The sequence below is a fragment of the Pinus tabuliformis genome, chromosome 2_2, assembly GCF_031772625.1.
Source record: "Pinus tabuliformis cultivar Carrire ecotype Pingquan chromosome 2_2, CPIR1, whole genome shotgun sequence".
NCBI classification, from domain to species: Eukaryota; Viridiplantae; Streptophyta; class Pinopsida; order Pinales; family Pinaceae; genus Pinus; species Pinus tabuliformis.
In genome coordinates this window covers 777,457,335-777,474,889 of record NC_142300.1, presented here as the reverse complement: position 1 = coordinate 777,474,889, position 17,555 = coordinate 777,457,335, and the positions used below count along the sequence as shown (strand labels likewise).

Sequence of the window (17,555 nt, the reverse complement as noted above, 5' to 3'; positions counted from 1 at the left end):
TCCCTGAACTAAAAATAGGGAGTAAAATTCGAATTTGAACTTAACAACTGTTTGAAAATAAATTAATTAATTCACCATGAGTTAATTAGTTTTGAAAAATCAAACATGAATTCTATGTGAGGACATGCAATAGTTTATCTATTAATTGAGGAATTTATCCATCAGTTAAAGAGATAAGGATGAGTTCTAATTTGAGTAGTAATTAGTTGGCTCAGTTAGCTGAGTCAAGTCCAGTTAAATTGATTTAAACAGTTTGTTTAAATTTAGTAAGTTCAGTTAGTTAATGCATGATTGCATATAACTGTTGCACTTTAGATAATTGAAGATTATCTCATGAATAACTCATGCATGTCAGTTCAAATAGAGACCCAGTTGAAATCAGAGAAGAGATAGTGTACTATCAGTTGGATGAATATTTTTTCTATAAAGGAAGCTCATCCATGTTGAGAATTTATCTCCTTCAGGACTGCGTAGTTGGATCAGAGGTTAGTGAGTGTGTGAAGAGGCTAATTCACACAAGTGGTTGCAATGGACCCCAATAAAAATTATGGAAAGAAATAGGAGGCTTGGAGGGTAGACCAAAGGTTAGATAGAGGCCTTTGACTATCTATGAGTAGCAGAGGTATTGCAGAGAGAGCAAGATAGCTTTTGAGCTAATTCTTTTTGTAATATTGGCTATATTTCCACTTGTATGATAACACAGAGTTGGGGTTTTAGGTTGAGGTTTTCCCCTGGTTATATCTTCTGTGTTATGTGCGATTAAATTCTCCATATCACTTATATGTGTTCTTATTGGTGTTGCTCATGTTCGATTAAGCTTTCGCTAAATTGTTTGTAGAAGTAGATCAAGTGTTTTGCTTTAGTATATTGCATTACCAGGTGATCTATAGGTGGGAATTTCTATACTCTGAACTATGTTACAATGAGGGTCAAGGGCCTATTTATTATTGGAAAACATGAGAAAACCATAAAAAAGCAAAACCCTAACCTTAGGGGATGTAATGCCAAACATTTGTCGGCCCCGTTGGGGTTAGTTGGGCAGCCAACTTTCAAGGGTCATACCTTGGCTATATTATCTCCATTTGGAGCATACGGTACCTTGTTGGAAATGTCTCTTCGAGAACTTCAGGTTTTAATGTAGGCTTCTGCCAATGGCTATGAGCCTATAGCAAACCCCAAATAGATGTCGTTTAGGGGTAAAAAAATTTCCTGAAGTTCGGGGCTCGAAAAACTGCTAAAAATAGTAATATTGAAATAAGCAAGGAAACAAATGAAACCAACTGGAGAGCTATGTGGAATAGGTGGGTTTCCACCAATATCCACTTGGATCAATAACCTTAAAGGATGTGGATATGTGGTATTATTTTGTATTCTTACTCTTGACATGCATACATTACTTCGCCTCATTAACTTAAACACTTAAACACATCAAATAAACTCATAAAACATCATTGCGCTATAATAACATAAAATTGTAATAAAATGTTGTGCTATGATAGGTAAAAAGTAAATATACACATGAAGACACCAATTTTACCATGGTTAACCCCAATGTGGAACTATGTCCACAAGAAATGTTGCTTATAATAATAATTCTTGTACAACAAATAGTTCTTGACCTGCGAACTCAACTACAGGTTGTCTACACAATCAACTACAGATTTAGACCTCTGCGCATTCAGCTGCAGAACTTTCCCTTGGCCACAAAACCACATATCACAATGATACAACCATAACACAGATATAGATCAATTTTATACTTCCCTTCTTTATTATTTGACCTTATATATATGATTACATCGAGGGTACATCATTACAATACCATGGTCCACATACCATGGACACCCTAATACAAGAAACTATGTTTTGAAAACCATTGATATTTTACAACATTACAAAATGAAGGAACTGTGCCCTATCCCGAAGCCCTTAAACTGTGTGGTATATCCAAAATTTCTCCGTTGTGTGGTCCACTTCGCAATCTGCTACATTCTTCACTGCACACTTTACTCCAAAAATGCAGAGCCTTCACCAAAAACTAGTCCATGTTGGGTTGCGCACAACAGGGGATTTCTATTTTGTGAAGCTTTGTGGCTATCAACGTTTTAATTAAACCCTCATGAAACAAACTATGTTCAATATCCTTTCTCTTATAAATCAGGGTGACCATATTCATCACGATTGTTAATAGAAAATGAGGCATGTTAAATGGCTTGTGCCCAAAAAGGTGCATTAAGATCTAATTAAAGTAATGGTATATCAAAGTAAACCTTCCTTCACTTGTAATAAATTTCATAAAAATCTAAACCACATCTTTCTAGAGCAGAAGTAGAGCTTCCCTACATATTCCTTTTCTTAAATCTAGGGGAGGAGATGGTTGCTACAGAAATGCGCTGCAACATACTACATAAATTTTATAATTCTTTGACCATTTTTATCCTCCTTGGGAAAATATGGTTACATCCACCATATTTTTTTCACTCACTATAATAGTGAGTTGCCTCAATCCATCAATCTGTTTTTCAAATTCCAGTGCAATGGTAGTGTCATTCCCTTCAAAGCAACCTTAGAATTTGTCCCATCCTACTTCTACAAATACTTTCCATACTTTCGATGTAATTTGCATGTCATTGAGACTATCAGGATCTACATAGTTTACAGATCCTCACCGTAACTCCTTTCTAGTGTAACCCCGATCGAAACCCTTACTATTATTTTCATCTTCTATCCATTTTATAGAAAACCCAATGAAGAATTGTGCTCTAAACCAAAATCTTTCCAAATATTTGTGGCTATGGAAACATGATTATGCATAAAAAAAAATGATCGAAATTAATTTATTTCCCACTATATACAATGCATGTCATTACCTTAATCAATATTGAATAATATTGGCTAAGTTGGACAATGATAGACTACCCTTGAGAGCTGGACTAATTCAAAACAATCTTGGATGATATCTATTGGGTTCAGTGACTTATAAGAATGGTATAAGTGAAATGATGTTTGAGGTGGTAAAATATTTCCGAATAGGTGTATAAGCTAGACTAAGGGGTTTAAGTACGAGGGCATATGAATTAAAGGATTGTCATGCTTAGCTTGGTGCGAAGAAAGGAATTTTAACCACATATTTGGTCCTCGTGTAATAAAAATAAAGCTCTAATAATTTTTTTTGGAATTTCAAAAGATAGGTTTATATTGAAGGAATGAAATTAGGGAAATGAGAGGTACAAGTAATTCATAGGTCAATATGGATAAAAAAGTTTAGGATGAATGATATCCTTTAAAGATGAAGATATTCAGGTATGCATTATAGTTTCCTAGTAACCATAGACTCCTAAATTCAAATAAAAACCAAATATTGATAAAGAAAACACTTGGTGATCTATGAAACCATGATAATATTGTGGTTGTGAAAGATGTTTATGTCCATGTTCTCTGATGGAATCTTATAACCTACACTAGAAACAAGCAGCCTTTAACATTAAGTGTTTCTCACAAGAAATTTGTATGGATAGCCAAACAAAGGTATATATATATATATATATATATATATATATATATATATATATATATATATATATATATACTCTTTTCTTTTTATACCTTTTCTCCTCTTTCTCTCTCTTTTCTCATTTTCCTTTTTTTTGGCAGTCTCTATGAGGAAGTTACTTGGTTTTCCAATGAAATCCTATCATATTCCACATTATAAAGGTTTTCATTTTTCCAATGAAACTAGGTACTAGAGGTGCCTAAGACCAGGTTTTCACCTACATCATATATATATATATATATATATATATATATATATATATATATATATATATAGATATATATATATATATATTTCAGTGGGATTGAAAAATCATGGACTCATACAGGAGGGTTGACTAGAAAACTTCTCCATCATTTCTAAAACGAATTTCTTCTTCAATTCCTTGATGATTCCTTGATGAGTTCTTCTTTAGATTTGGGCTTCCTGTATAATTGCAATTGATGCCCATTGACCATGAATGGTGTTTGAACATCATTAATAGTATGAAGCCTTCTAAAACCATTCTCAAACGTAGTTTCAATATCGCATGGACCTATCCATTGGGTATGAAACTGTTGGACACCTAATCCTAAATGGGTTAGTGTGGAAGCTGAATAGACTAAGTAGTCCAAGAGACCTTGGGATGTGGAACCCAACAATCACATATTGTACTATAAATGTAAATCATTTGTTAATAAAAATTGAACTCTCATGATTTATCTTTCATATTGTTCTTGCTACCCATGTGTGTTTAACATGGTACCAGAGCAGGCGTACTCCTGCCCTGCATAATTTCTTTGAACCATTTGTTTTATGAAAGTGTTGGATTTGAGTTATGAGCCTTCACTTGGTCGATTCGTGTATGGGTCAATTTCTGTGTTAAGAGTTGAAATGATGAATTTGCTAGTATTTAATTTGCTGGTTTATAAGAGAAGAATTGTAATGTATGCTCTTCAAAGGTTAGCAACAATTTGTTGTGTGTGCCTATGATAGGAATTTTGTAATCGAAGTATGTTTTATTTTCTTGGATGATGAGTGATATTTGTATTAAAAGATTGTAAGCTCTGCTTGTAAATGGGCAATCACAATTAAACTAAATGATAGCATTGTTGAGGTTAATAAATCGATTTTTGTGCAATCGAATTTCATAACAGGAAGACAGGATTTGTTGGGTCGATTTCTGTTTGTGAGCATTATGCAGTGAGTTCACACCTGGAGTTGCTTGGTAAAGTCAAGTGCTGAAGAATTACATCTGACAAAGTAATGAATTAAAGAAATTTAATATGTTTTAGCACTGATTAATTGATGTGCAGAGGTTGATCTAGACGCAGAATTTGTCAGTATTCTGCCTATCCTGAATCAATGAAACAATTCACGTGAAGGAGTCGATTGAATGTTTTAATGAAGAACGCTTGGTATTTCCTACTGTTACGCTACCCATTGGTGTCAGAACCATTTGATGAATGCCCAGAAGAACGTTTTGATGTCAGAACCATTTGATGAATGCCCAGAGGAATGTTTTGATGTCAGAATAGTTTGATGAAAGCCCAGAAGAACGTTTTGATGTCAGAACCATTTGATGAACGCCCAAAAGAACGTTTTGATGTTAGAACTGTTTGATGGATGCCCAACTCCCACTGTTTGATGAACGCTTGGTATTTCCTACTGTTACGCTGCCTAACATGGAATCAAAGTAAAGCAGAGATCATTGAATCTGCGTTGAATGCTGAGTGGTAGATACGCCACCATCGATGAAGGTCCGAAGTTTTCCAACTCCTGGTATGCGGTATTGAATCATATTAACATTGTGTTATTGAATGGTATTAACGCTGTGGGTTTATACATATGCCTGTATTGCTTTATCGAGAAGCAACTCAACCGTCCCGTGGGTTTATACATATGCCCGTCCAAAATCTGTATATGTGTTGAACTATACAGCGCTCTGCGGTTTAAAAAAAAAATAAAAAAATCATTTAAAATCATTTGAATGGTAAGCTTTGGTGGTTTTCAGGTGCTCATTGGTATTCTTTTGATTTGGCTGAGAAGAGTTTTGGTGAATACAAAAGTGGTGTATGCGTTGAACTGATTTGGTGTATACATCGCTTTGGTATACAACGCTTGCATTCACTTGGTATATGCATTGTTCAAATTTTATATGTCATGTTGAATGCGTTTGAATAATAACATTTGAATCGTATCTTTGCGTGGGAGACAGCTCCTGGTATCGACATTTATATGGTTTCCATTTGAATGTGTTATTGAATGGTATTTGAATGTGGTATTGAATGGTATTAACGTTGTTGGTATTTCGGAGAAGTTAAAGTGTTCCATCGATGCTAGCACTTCTATTCGGCAATCGTAGTACTGAAAACACCATGGAAGGAAGCGCCAGTTTAGCTGTGTCCACGATCGTGTAGAGGCTTTGCAGTCACAGTGGTATTACACCACTGAAACTCCATCCCTCCACATGCGCACCTGGGGTTCAAGCCATATAATTATCATGGTACAAGAAATCATGAATTGAAGTAATAGGAAATTACAGAAATCTGTGGGTGTTTTCATGAATTGTCTTGCAGAGTAGAACTGCTGTGGAATGCAGATGGAATGACATTTCCAGCGTTGGTAAGAATAATCGTACTTGATAGAGAGTCTGGAAATGGAGTACATGACATACAATGTTTGTAGGATTGATAAAAGATTGTCGGTTGATGTAATAAATCTGAATTTGATAGCGTAGATTGAGAAGTGTTAACCAACGACATTGAAAGTCGGTGCATTTCAGTCATAGGCATCAAATATTTCATCTTTGATGCAAGCAGTGGTATATATTTGTTGGAAAGTCTGTTGAACTTTTGAGGGCTGTATTGATAATGTGTTGTAGTGATTCTCGGTCCCTAGAGTGTTGCCTCCGATGTAAAATTTGCAGTGAAAAAGTGGCATATATGCAATAGTATGGTGAATATTGTGTCTTAACAATTTCTGTTGGATTGTGGTACTAGACAGTGTATGCTCTGCGTTTGTTAGAAGACTTCTTGGTATTATATGAAAAATAATATACGTTGCAGGCCGATATATTATTAAAATCAAATGTTTTAAAAGCATCTTCAAATCAAGTTCTATCAGTTTGTGTTCGAGTTGTCCTTTGTGGGCAGATTTTATCACTGTCAAAGAGTCAAATCTCCTTAATAATTGGCTGCATATACATCTGAAGCAGGGGCGAGTATTCTCTAATCTCCTGGAGGTTTTCCTGAAACTGTGCATAGTTGGAAGGCTTTTGAAAGGTCATGGTAAAATGCTATGGTATATATGACCAACACTATACAGTTTGCTAAGTATTTGGACATGTAAGGAGGTCTATCACTGCTATTTCAGCATGCTAAAGATTCATTCCAATGCCCATGACATGGTGTTATAATTATTGAAGTTTTGATAGCCATCATTTCTGATTTGAAAGTGAAGGAGTACTTGAAGGATCCAAGCGAGTTTGCAGTTGCTGCTACCCCAATTGTGGCATTGTATTTAAAACCCATTATAGTTTCTGTCTACATATATATGCATTGATTCCCTGATTCATTTGCTGCAAATTTATACAAGATATTGCTGTGTACTGTGAGTGGATATTACTTTTCTGCATTAGGTAATAATTGTGATCAGTTTTTAAGGTGTAAATCTGACATTGAAGAAAAATGGCCAGAATCAGTGAAGTATTAGAGTTCATGAAAACTCTTATACAATCTACTATTGATGACACATTACAAATCAGCATAGGATCTCTCTCAGAAATTCAGACATGTCTACAAAATGCACGGGAAAAGATTGATTTTTTGCAGCTTGAATCTCAGCTACAACAAGAAGAATTACAGCAGTGGATCCATCATTCTGAATCTGTTTCTGTTCAGAAGATTGAAACAGACTCCCATAAACAGCAAGACAATAATGTTACAGTTCATTCAAATAAAGCAGCAGTTGTACATGCAGATGCAGAAACTCATTCTGCACTTCCCAAGCCCATCATCAGACCTTGGGAACAGCTTGTCCACAACAAGCAGAGAACTGGTCTTGGATATGACAAGGACTTGTCCTTTCATATTCCAGACTACTAAAAGTCCATTCAGTTTCAGAGTGTTGGATTCATTCATGATAGTTCAGCTGCTCCTCATGACAGTTCATATCAAGTTGTTCCAGATTTTGCCCCTCTTCCACAGTAACAACAACAACAACAGATTGTGAAATGCCAACACTGTGACCAAGTTGGCCATTTGAAAGATCACTGTTTTGATCTTCATCCATGTAAGCAATGTCATAAAACTAATCATTCTTCACACAGATGCTTCAGAAACAAACGTCCTGCAAGAACAAAGATTCATCTTGGATGGATCGCTTCTTGGCAATGGGCATCAACAGTCAGGAAGATATTCCAAACACATGACAAAACTTGTTCCAGAGTATTGAACAGTCTTGCAGTTGAGTTTTCTCCATCATCTCACCTTGTATCTGACAGGGGGGGGAAATGATGGTCATCTACAAGCTTCAAAGTCACATCAAGCGAGCCTGAGCCGCAACCTGCCACACCAGTTTCAGAGTTGTAGCCAGAAACAAAGATGCTCGTGAACATGCCTTCAGTTGGCAATCTGGGCACTTCCTCTAGCAGAAGACTTCAAATTCTTGCCAGTTTCGGAAGAATTCTAGGAACAAAATTGAGAACACTTCCTCTAGCAGAAGACACCAGCTTCTTGCCAGATTTGGAAGAGTTCCAGGAATTTCATTAAGCATTCCAGAGTTGTTGGTCATCCTTAAACCATCACAATTTGAGACTTCCCTTTTCAGGTTGAAGTTCTCCCTTTCATGCGAGGTGAGGCCTCCCTTTCATGGTTGAAGGTTTCCCTCTTTAAAACAATTGGATCACTTCCTCTAGCAGAAGACTTCAGTTTCTTGCCAGTTTTGGAAGAGTTCCGGGAACTGCACTAAGCATTCCAGTGTTGGTGGTCATCCTTAAACCACCGCCGTTTATACCAACATTTCAGAGAGCACATTCAGCCTAGTGCTGCCATGCATTTTTGCACATTTTGTATGACAACTCTCTTCTTGGACATATACATAACCCTTCGGATTAAGGGGGGATTAAGGGGGGGAATGTTGGACACCTAATCCTAAATCAGTTAGTGTGGAAGCTGAATAGACTAAGTAGTCCAAGAGACCTTGGGATGTGGAACCCAACGGTCACATATTGTACTATAAATGTAAATCATTTGTTAATAAAAATTGTACTCTCATGATTTATCTTTCATAATGTTCTTGCTACCCATGTGTGTCTAACAGAAACTTCCCTTTCAATTATTTATGTCTTGAATCGAAGAAAGGGGTCAATATCCAACTTTGAATTGCTTCCTTTTGATGATCTTATCATGCCACTTTCTCCATTGTTGTTGAATAATAGTCATTTTTTGAACAACGTCTCTGTGTAATTTTTCAAGTTCATTGAGTTGGTCTAATCGATACTCTTCAGCTTCAGAACGGTCCACGAAACTTGTAGAGTTGTCCTTAATGTTTTAATTTCAAATTTAGTAAGAAGGACTTCTTATTTACCATATACTAATTCATATGGTGTGAAACCAACGATTTTTTTGTGAGTAACTCTATAGACCTCAACCTCAAGTCATGGGGTATTCACTCAATGAACCTTTGACATATCACATGTGTTCATGGCATATTAAACAATACCTTAAATTTGACTAGATATTGGAAAATACCTCTAAAAATCACATTATTTAACCCCCTACCAATATGATTCCCAATTTAAGAAACCCCTACTGTTATGCGATATTGTAGGTATCCATCTTTTCATTAGCATTTTTTATACGCCTTTATAGTTTTTCATTAAATCCTAGCTCCATTTTTATTACTGTCAATATAAAACCTGTTTACCCCTTATATATCCCCCACTATATTATGTCAATTTTTCCTCAATAAATACCCCCCAATGTGAATGCATTTGATATGGTATTTCTCCCTCAGTGTAGCCCTCATGCCATAAGTTGGTGAGGACTTCCCCCTTCCACTAGGTCCCCTATGCAATATAACCAACACTAGGTCCTCTATGTGAGGTAGCATTGAGGGATTAACCACCACTCACAAAGCTTACATACTCGTGGTCTTTACGCCTACACAGAGCCAATTACTAGTCCCAAGCCCTAACTCCTCATACTTTATCCTTGTGCACCTTTGAAATATTCTAGGGATTCTACTCCACAGTTTTGTGTCTCGTGAGGACCCACATGACACTTCACCTTCATTACTTATCTTTCACTATAGCTACATATGCCACCTACGATCCACCATATCTCATTGTCTAGTAAGCGCGAGGAGAACTGCATGAGTGCCTTTTTTTTTCTTCTGTGACCACATCTACATGATTACACGTCTTTGTGGGACCGCTAACTAACACATGGACCAACTACAACACTGTTAGGGTCAATTGTCCTGCCACCTAAATGCCACTATGTCCTAGATCATTCTCCAAGTTGAATCTCCTTCCCAAGGTCCTCTCCAAATTTGGATAATGTCCAATTTTTTTATCATACATCAAATTTTATCGACTAATTTTTGAGTGAAGTGTTGTTGGGTTTCCCATGACTATCTAATTCCTAGAATTTTCTTAGCATCTTTCTCAATGGCCATGATCCATCCCATATAGTCCTTAGTTAGAATCATGTATTTTGGCGCATAACCCAACAACTGGAGGAATTTTTGTTTAGTCCTTTTCTTGAGAACATTAAGAATTAGTTTTTTAGCGAAATATTCCACCAATATTCATTTTTCCATCTGATCGATATCTTTAAGTGAATGTCCTCCCCAAGTACCTGTGTATGTTTCTTTATCTTCTATTTAGTGCATTTTTTACCTTGTTTTATGGAGGGACTAATTTTTGAGGAGGTATAGGTTGTAATCCACCTCCACTAAACATTTCTAGTGAGAGAAGGTTGTTTAGGAATTTTGCAAGAAATATGACACGTAAATAACTAGCAGCAAAGTCCAAGGAAGGAAATCCAAAAAGCATAAACGGGGATCCATTTTTTTGAAAATTCAGTGAGGAACCTAGTGATAGAATGACACTACGAGGAATGGGAAGTGGACAAGACACCTGAGTAGGAAATGCAAGTGAAGGAATTGAAGAAAGGAGAACAATGGGAAAATCACTTGCCACCATGGCCGATTATGGACCTTCCCCTAAGGCTTGATGTGTGATGATTTACTATGAACTTGCAACAAGCGAAGGTATTCCCCATACTACTAACAATATGAAATATTTTATGATGGCATGTGAAAGAGACAAGTTGGTGCATGGACCTCATGGTGAAGCTAAGATGAAAATCTTAGCAGTAAAATCATTTGAGTAATCAATTTGATCTTCATACATGTTTATGATATGAATTCACTCAACTTATATTATATATTTAAAACTCGATACTAATTATGAAACTTAAATTTAAAACTTAAAATAATATCATGTTATTTTTTTTGTATGTACAATTATTATTACAATATGATATATACAATCTCATGGTTCACATTACTTTATAACATGGCAATGACCAATTAAAGTGGCCCCATATGCAAAAGTTAACTAAATCATTTAATTTAAAAAGCTAAAATTATATATATACATATATATACATATATGATTTGTGTGTTGAAAGTGGTTATCAAATTATGACCATAAATAAATAAAAAAAGATATTTTGTATGAAAATATCGTGCTTTATAATATACTAGGACTATATTTTAATTATAAAATTAATAATAAATTGAGTATGAAAGTTACTAAATTTTATAATAATTGATAAAAATGGAATTTATCTTTTTAATTATATATATGAATATAAATAAAATAAATAAAAAATATTTCTTTTGGGAATATTGTATTTCATATTATTTTTCATGTTATTCATAACATACTATTATTATAAATAAAACTATTAAATTTGATAATAATTGATAAAATGAAAATTTATATTCTTAATTATATCTATGAAAATAAATAAGAAATAGTAAATGTTATAAAAATGTTGTGTTTCATATTATTTTTTATTCCATATACAACATTCTCTTTTATATAGTGGGAAAACATATTTAACAATGAAGACAACCATGCCTCATTACGAGCAGTCACAAAAACCACGCCACCTAAAATTACAAGACTATATTTAAATCATATAATTTAGATTAAATAAAGTATAAAAGTTATTAATTTTTATAATAATTGATATGATGAAAGTGCATATTCTTAATTACGTGTTTGGATGAACAGAAATGAAATAAATAATAAAAAGAGAAGTAAGATGAAAGGTGTTAACATATTTATGTTGTTTCTTCTAAATCAATGAATAAAATTTTAAGTAATAACTTTCTTTCATATCTAAACTATGTATTTAAAAATATCACCCGATATAATGAGTATTAAGTGAACTATTCAAAAATCATAAGAAATTAGTCAATTAATATTATCTCTTTGTCATAAATAAATAAACTACTTAACATAATTGAATCCCAAAATATTTAAATAATATTTAAATTAAAAATTTAAATACTATAAATTTTTTTTAACTATTAACAACATATGATAATGAATGAAAATAAGATTCGCTTCCATTCAAACCTGGTTTTCTAAAACATATATATTACCTACAAAACTAATTTTAAATGTGCCTTTACTCTTAAATCATGCATTGGATTATGAAATGTGTCTTTCGAGCACAGGTTTGTCCATTGCCGTTTCTTCCCCTTTTTTTTTAAAATGAAAGTTGACTATAATTAATGAATCCATCCCATGAAATTGCAGTTTCTTTCCCCTTTTTTATGAGAGTTGACTATAATTAATGAATCCATCCAGCACACACATGGATGGTAGTTAATTTTATATAAACATAAATAAATTAAATAAAGAAATAAAAAAATATTGTATTTTATATTTGAATTTAAGTTTTTGTGATTCATAACTTATTATATATAAATAAATTTTGGGAAAAAATTATATTGAAAATTTTAGTCAATTTATTTGGAATCAATTAGTGCAGTTCATTTTCAAAACAAAATGAAAAATAGATCTAAGTAAAAAATTAAATAGGAAAATAAGCCATCCTAACAACTATATTTAAATAGGAAAAATTTATTTATTTAATATATATTGTTTTATTTATTTTATTATTATTATTATTATTTTTAATAATATTTGTTTCATTTACTTATTAATTTATTTAAAGAGCTATAGCTGAGGAAAAAGGAAATATTTGATACGATTTAAATAATTTTTTATTAGTTAATAATATTTATTTATTTATGTTATTATTAATTCTTTTATTTTTATCACTGGATTCGACATGGAAGAAATTATAATAAGTTGACAAAGTATCGAAAATAAATGAGTACAGAGGGAGACAAGTGGAAATGCAGAATGAATATTGCAGACAAGTAGAGATGGAGCTTCAAGATATTCCGACCTCACCTGGTACATAGCATTCTCTTTTTGTCAGTTTGGCATTGATATCTGACACTAGTAATACAGATGTAGTTCAACAGGCCACTCTGTGATTACAATTTCTGCAACGGAAATCTGACTGGAGTTTTGTAATGGTTGTTTTTGCAGATATATCGTCACGCAGAAGAAACGATGGAGATGAGAAACATATATCGTCCACTGAGAACGAAGAACAGATTCCAACAAAACAAGATTCCGATGACCAATCCCCGATCGAGCAGGTGGCTCTTACTGTGCCTACAACGGACGATCCAACCATTCCCGTCCTAACTTTCAGGATGTGGGTTCTCGGAATTCTGTCTTGCGTTCTACTCTCGTTTCTAAATCAGTTCTCTTGGTACAGAACGGAACCCTTCACGATTAATGCAATCGCTGCTCAGATTGCAGTCCTTCCTCTTGGCCGGCTGATGGCAGCAACCATAACCAAGAAAAAGTTCTTTGCAGGCAGCAAATGGGAGTTCTCGCTGAATCCAGGGCCATTCAATACGAAGGAGCATGTTCTCATCACAATCTTTGCGAATGCAGGGGCAGGAACTGTATATGCAATTCACATTGTCACTATTGTCAAAATTTTCTACAAGAAGAACCTGAGATTTTTTGTTTCTTTACTCGTTTGCATGACAACCCAGGTTAGGTTTTGGCCATTTGTGCTCGAATTTTCTTCCGAGGTTCGTTAAATTCCCTGATTCTTGCTGTCTGCAATATTTCTTACTGTTTTAGATATGCAGATATTGGGGTTTGGATGGGCAGGGGTCTTCAGAAAATATCTTGTGGAACCTGCTGCTATGTGGTGGCCTGCAAACCTTATTCAGGTTTCTCTGTTCAAGCAAGGACTTTCATTTCATATGATTAGATGAAAATATGGATTCTCAAAATATGTTTGATGAGTTTCTGTCGCTTCTCAAAGGTATATTAGCCTTCTTTAATCTAACGAAAAGCGTAATTCGGTTTCAATTTTGTTGGTTGCAGAGCTCTTCATGAAAAGGAAGAGAGGCCCAAAGGAGGCTTTACACGAAACCAGTTTTTCATGATAACCCTTATGTGTAGTTTCTCTTATTATGTAATTCCCGGCTATCTGTTTCCCATGGCGACATCCCTGTCATGGATCTGCTGGGCCTTTCCACACTCTGTTCTTGCACAACAATTGGGTTCAGGACTACATGGCCTCGGCATCGGTGCCATAGCAATAGATTGGTCCACCATTACTTCTTACCTGGGAAGCCCTCTTGCCAGTCCTTGGTTTGCAACAGCCAACATGGCAGTCGGGTTTTTGCTTGTAATGTACGTGATAACGCCATTAACATACTGGTTCAACTTGTATAATGCAAAAACATTCCCAATATTTTCTAGCACTCTGTTCAACTCCGCTGACGACCGTTACAACCTATGTTACCAGAAACGAGAAACGGGAAACGAAACGAGAAACGATAACGGGACGAGAAACGGAGTTTGGAGGTTTCGTATTTAAGAAACGAGGAGAGAGAAAACAAGAAAAATGTGAAAAAAATAAAACAAAGTAAACATCATCTTCATTCTCCAATAATGTGGTTCATAGGTAGTTGTTTATAGGCTTTCCTTGCTCACGTAGACCATTCTCAAATATTCATAGTGAGAAACAAAGCTTGTGTTGCTTACATGGGTCATTCTCAAATACTTATGTTTGATCGTGTAATAGTGAAGAAACCTTTGGCATTGAACTCAAGCTTGATTTGAATTTTCCATTTCCATTTGATTTGGACCTAGTGAGAGTGATTTTTTTGAAGGCCATATCCCTAGAAATTTCTGGATGAGTACATAATCTCGCATATCATGTGTATATTCTCCCATATGATTTGAGCGGACCTCAAATTTGGGCTATATTGTAGTATTTGGCAAGCAACTAGTAGGTTGTAGTTTCCCTAGTTGGATAATAGGATGGTGAAGATTGAATTGAGCTCTATTGGGATTCCGGAATTGAGCCAAAAGTAGAGGGTTGTTTAGAATTACTACTACCTTCAAAAATCTTGCTATAGGAAGAAGTGTTGCTCTCTCCACAAATATTTTGTATAGAAAGGTGGAAGAGTTGAGAACCACAAATGCTACAACTAAACAAAACCTAAAAAAATAACCATTAAACTTTCAAAACTTTATCGTTAATCCATTATAATAGTAATTAATCTTTACAATAATAAAAATAATATATAATATAACCATGTGCATTTAAATTTATAATTTTGTATAAAAAATAATTTTAAATATTAAATACAATAAAATTACATAACAAACTCTACATTAAAAAAATAATTAAAACATTAAAAAAACATAACAATAAGAAACACATCAAAATAATATAATTTTAACGAACAAAATTCCTAAATAAACAATGTTAAAGAAATTTTAGGCTGACCACAACACATCATGAAATCGAAAACTATCCACAAAACCAACCTTCATTATTTTTTTTAATTTGGCTCAACGTCCAATTGGAATGACACCAGCATCACAAACGAACCAAAACTACTTTTCCCAAAACTGTATAAAAACCCATCCGTTTCTCGAGAAACCCGTTTTATCAGTTGAAAAACGAAAACCACCGTACAAAACGGCGTTTTCCGTACCGTTCCGTTTTCTTTGCGTTTTTTTTGGGAAACGAATGCTCCCGTTGCGTTTCTGGTAACATAGGTTACAACGTCTCCGGAATCGTTGATTCCAAATTCCATCTCGACCCCGCGGCTTATGAGAAGTATGGAGGAATACATCTTACCACATTCTTTGCTATTACGTATGGCGTTGGGTTCGCTACATTGAGTGCAACAGTGGTTCACGTCCTCCTGTTTCATGGAAAGTATGTTATCAGTCCCTGAGTTCATCAGAATTCAATCGATGCAAAAGCATTAAGAACGACAATAATGGGTTATAATTTGTTGCAGGGAAATTTGGCATCTTAGCCGGTCTGCTCTCAGAGATCGAGAAGTGGATGTGCATACCAGAATAATGAGAAAGTACAAGCAAGTGCCAGAATTCTGGTTCGCTGGAATTCTCGTCGGCACTATAGCTTTAGCTATTTTTGCATGCGAATATTACAACGAACAACTTCAATTGCGATGGTGGGGAGTAATACTGCCATGTGGAATTGCCTTCTTCTTCACATTACCCATTGGAGTTATTACTGCAACTACCAATCAGGTAAGTCTATGCGTCATTCATGCAAACTGACCTGTTGTCTCGTTAAACAAAATCATGTGCAGTAGAATAATATATCATCAATCTTGCATGAAACTAAATCTTGGATTGCGTTGGTCATGGTAGACGCCAGGTCTGAACATCATCACGGAGTACATGATTGGTTATGCTAATCCAGGCAGACCAGTTGCAAACGTTTGCTTCAAAACGTATGGATATATAAGCATGGGGCAAGCCCTGTCATTCTTGCAGGATTTAAAGCTGGGTCATTATATGAAAATCCCTCCTAGAGCAATGTTCTGGGCACAGGTATTTAACGTAAAACTATTCAATCTTGCATCAAACATACCATGTCAGATAGGGAGTTAGAGTTCCAACAACTAAAATTAGCATTTTCGTGGGGAAGAAATCCTCTAGACCCATTATTTCTTCCCTGTAATTTTTAGTTCAATTTGCGTTCTGGAACTAATTTGTCCATATAATCTTTGTTGCAGTTTGTGGGCACAGTGATTTCAGGGATTGTGTACATAGGCACAGCGTGGTGGCTCATACATTCCATTGACAATATCTGCGAAACAAGTAGAGATGGAGGTTCAAGACATTCCGACCTCACCTGGTACATAGCATTCTCTTTTTGTGAGTTTGGCATTGATATCTGACCCTAGTAATAGAGATGTAGTTCAACAGGCCACTCTGTGATTAAAATTTCTGCAACGGAAATCTGACTGGAGTTTAGTAATGGTTGTTTTTGCAGATATATCGTCACGCAGCAGAAACGATGCAGATGAGGAACACATATCATCCACTGAGAACAAAGAAGAAACATATATTTGTGCCTTGAAAGTGGTTATCAAATAATGACCAAAAATAAAAAAATAATAAAAAATAAATAAATATTTTTTTTATGAAAATGTATTATTACTATATTTTAATTATAAATTAAGATTAAATTAGGTATGAAAGCTAGAAAATTTTATAATAATTGATAAAAATGAAAATTTATCTTTTTAATTATATATGAATATAAATAAAATAATTTTTTTTAAGATGTAGTATTTCATATTATTTTTCATATTATATTTATTATACTATGATTTTAAATAACAAAAATCAAAATTTCACCTCAAATCATTCTATACTAAAAATTCCATACTAAACACAATTCCAAGTTATTACAAAAATGTATATTTTATATTTGTTTATGCTATACTTAATATACTAAGACTATATTTCAATTTTTAAATTAAGATTAAGTAAAATATGAAGGTTATTAAATTTTATAATAATTAGTAAGATAAAAATTGATCTTCTTTATGTATGAAA

The 17,555-nt window shown here is 34.3% G+C and overlaps 1 protein-coding gene across 1 annotated transcript; it reads left to right on the top strand.

Moving 5' to 3' along the window:
- Positions 1 to 13,009: 13,009 nt before the first annotated feature.
- Positions 13,010 to 17,090, top strand: LOC149194995 (oligopeptide transporter 7-like). Its single transcript, XM_089407864.1, has 9 exons — positions 13,010 to 13,040; positions 13,179 to 13,699; positions 13,791 to 13,882; positions 14,040 to 14,446; positions 15,732 to 15,894; positions 15,980 to 16,235; positions 16,359 to 16,541; positions 16,727 to 16,868; positions 16,987 to 17,090. The coding sequence occupies exons 1-9, from the start codon at positions 13,010 to 13,012 to the stop codon at positions 17,088 to 17,090; spliced, it is 1,899 nt and encodes a 632-aa protein (XP_089263990.1).
- Positions 17,091 to 17,555: the final 465 nt, after the last annotated feature.

Excerpts from the sequence above, each read along its gene's own strand:
- LOC149194995 (XM_089407864.1), top strand. The coding sequence starts at position 13,010 with ATGGAGCTTCAAGATATTCCGACCTCACCTG. Across the intron at positions 14,447-15,731 it reads GTTCAACTCCGCTGACGACC|GTTACAACGTCTCCGGAATC; the intron begins GTTACAACCTAT and ends CTGGTAACATAG. Across the intron at positions 16,869-16,986 it reads GTACATAGCATTCTCTTTTT|ATATATCGTCACGCAGCAGA; the intron begins GTGAGTTTGGCA and ends TTGTTTTTGCAG.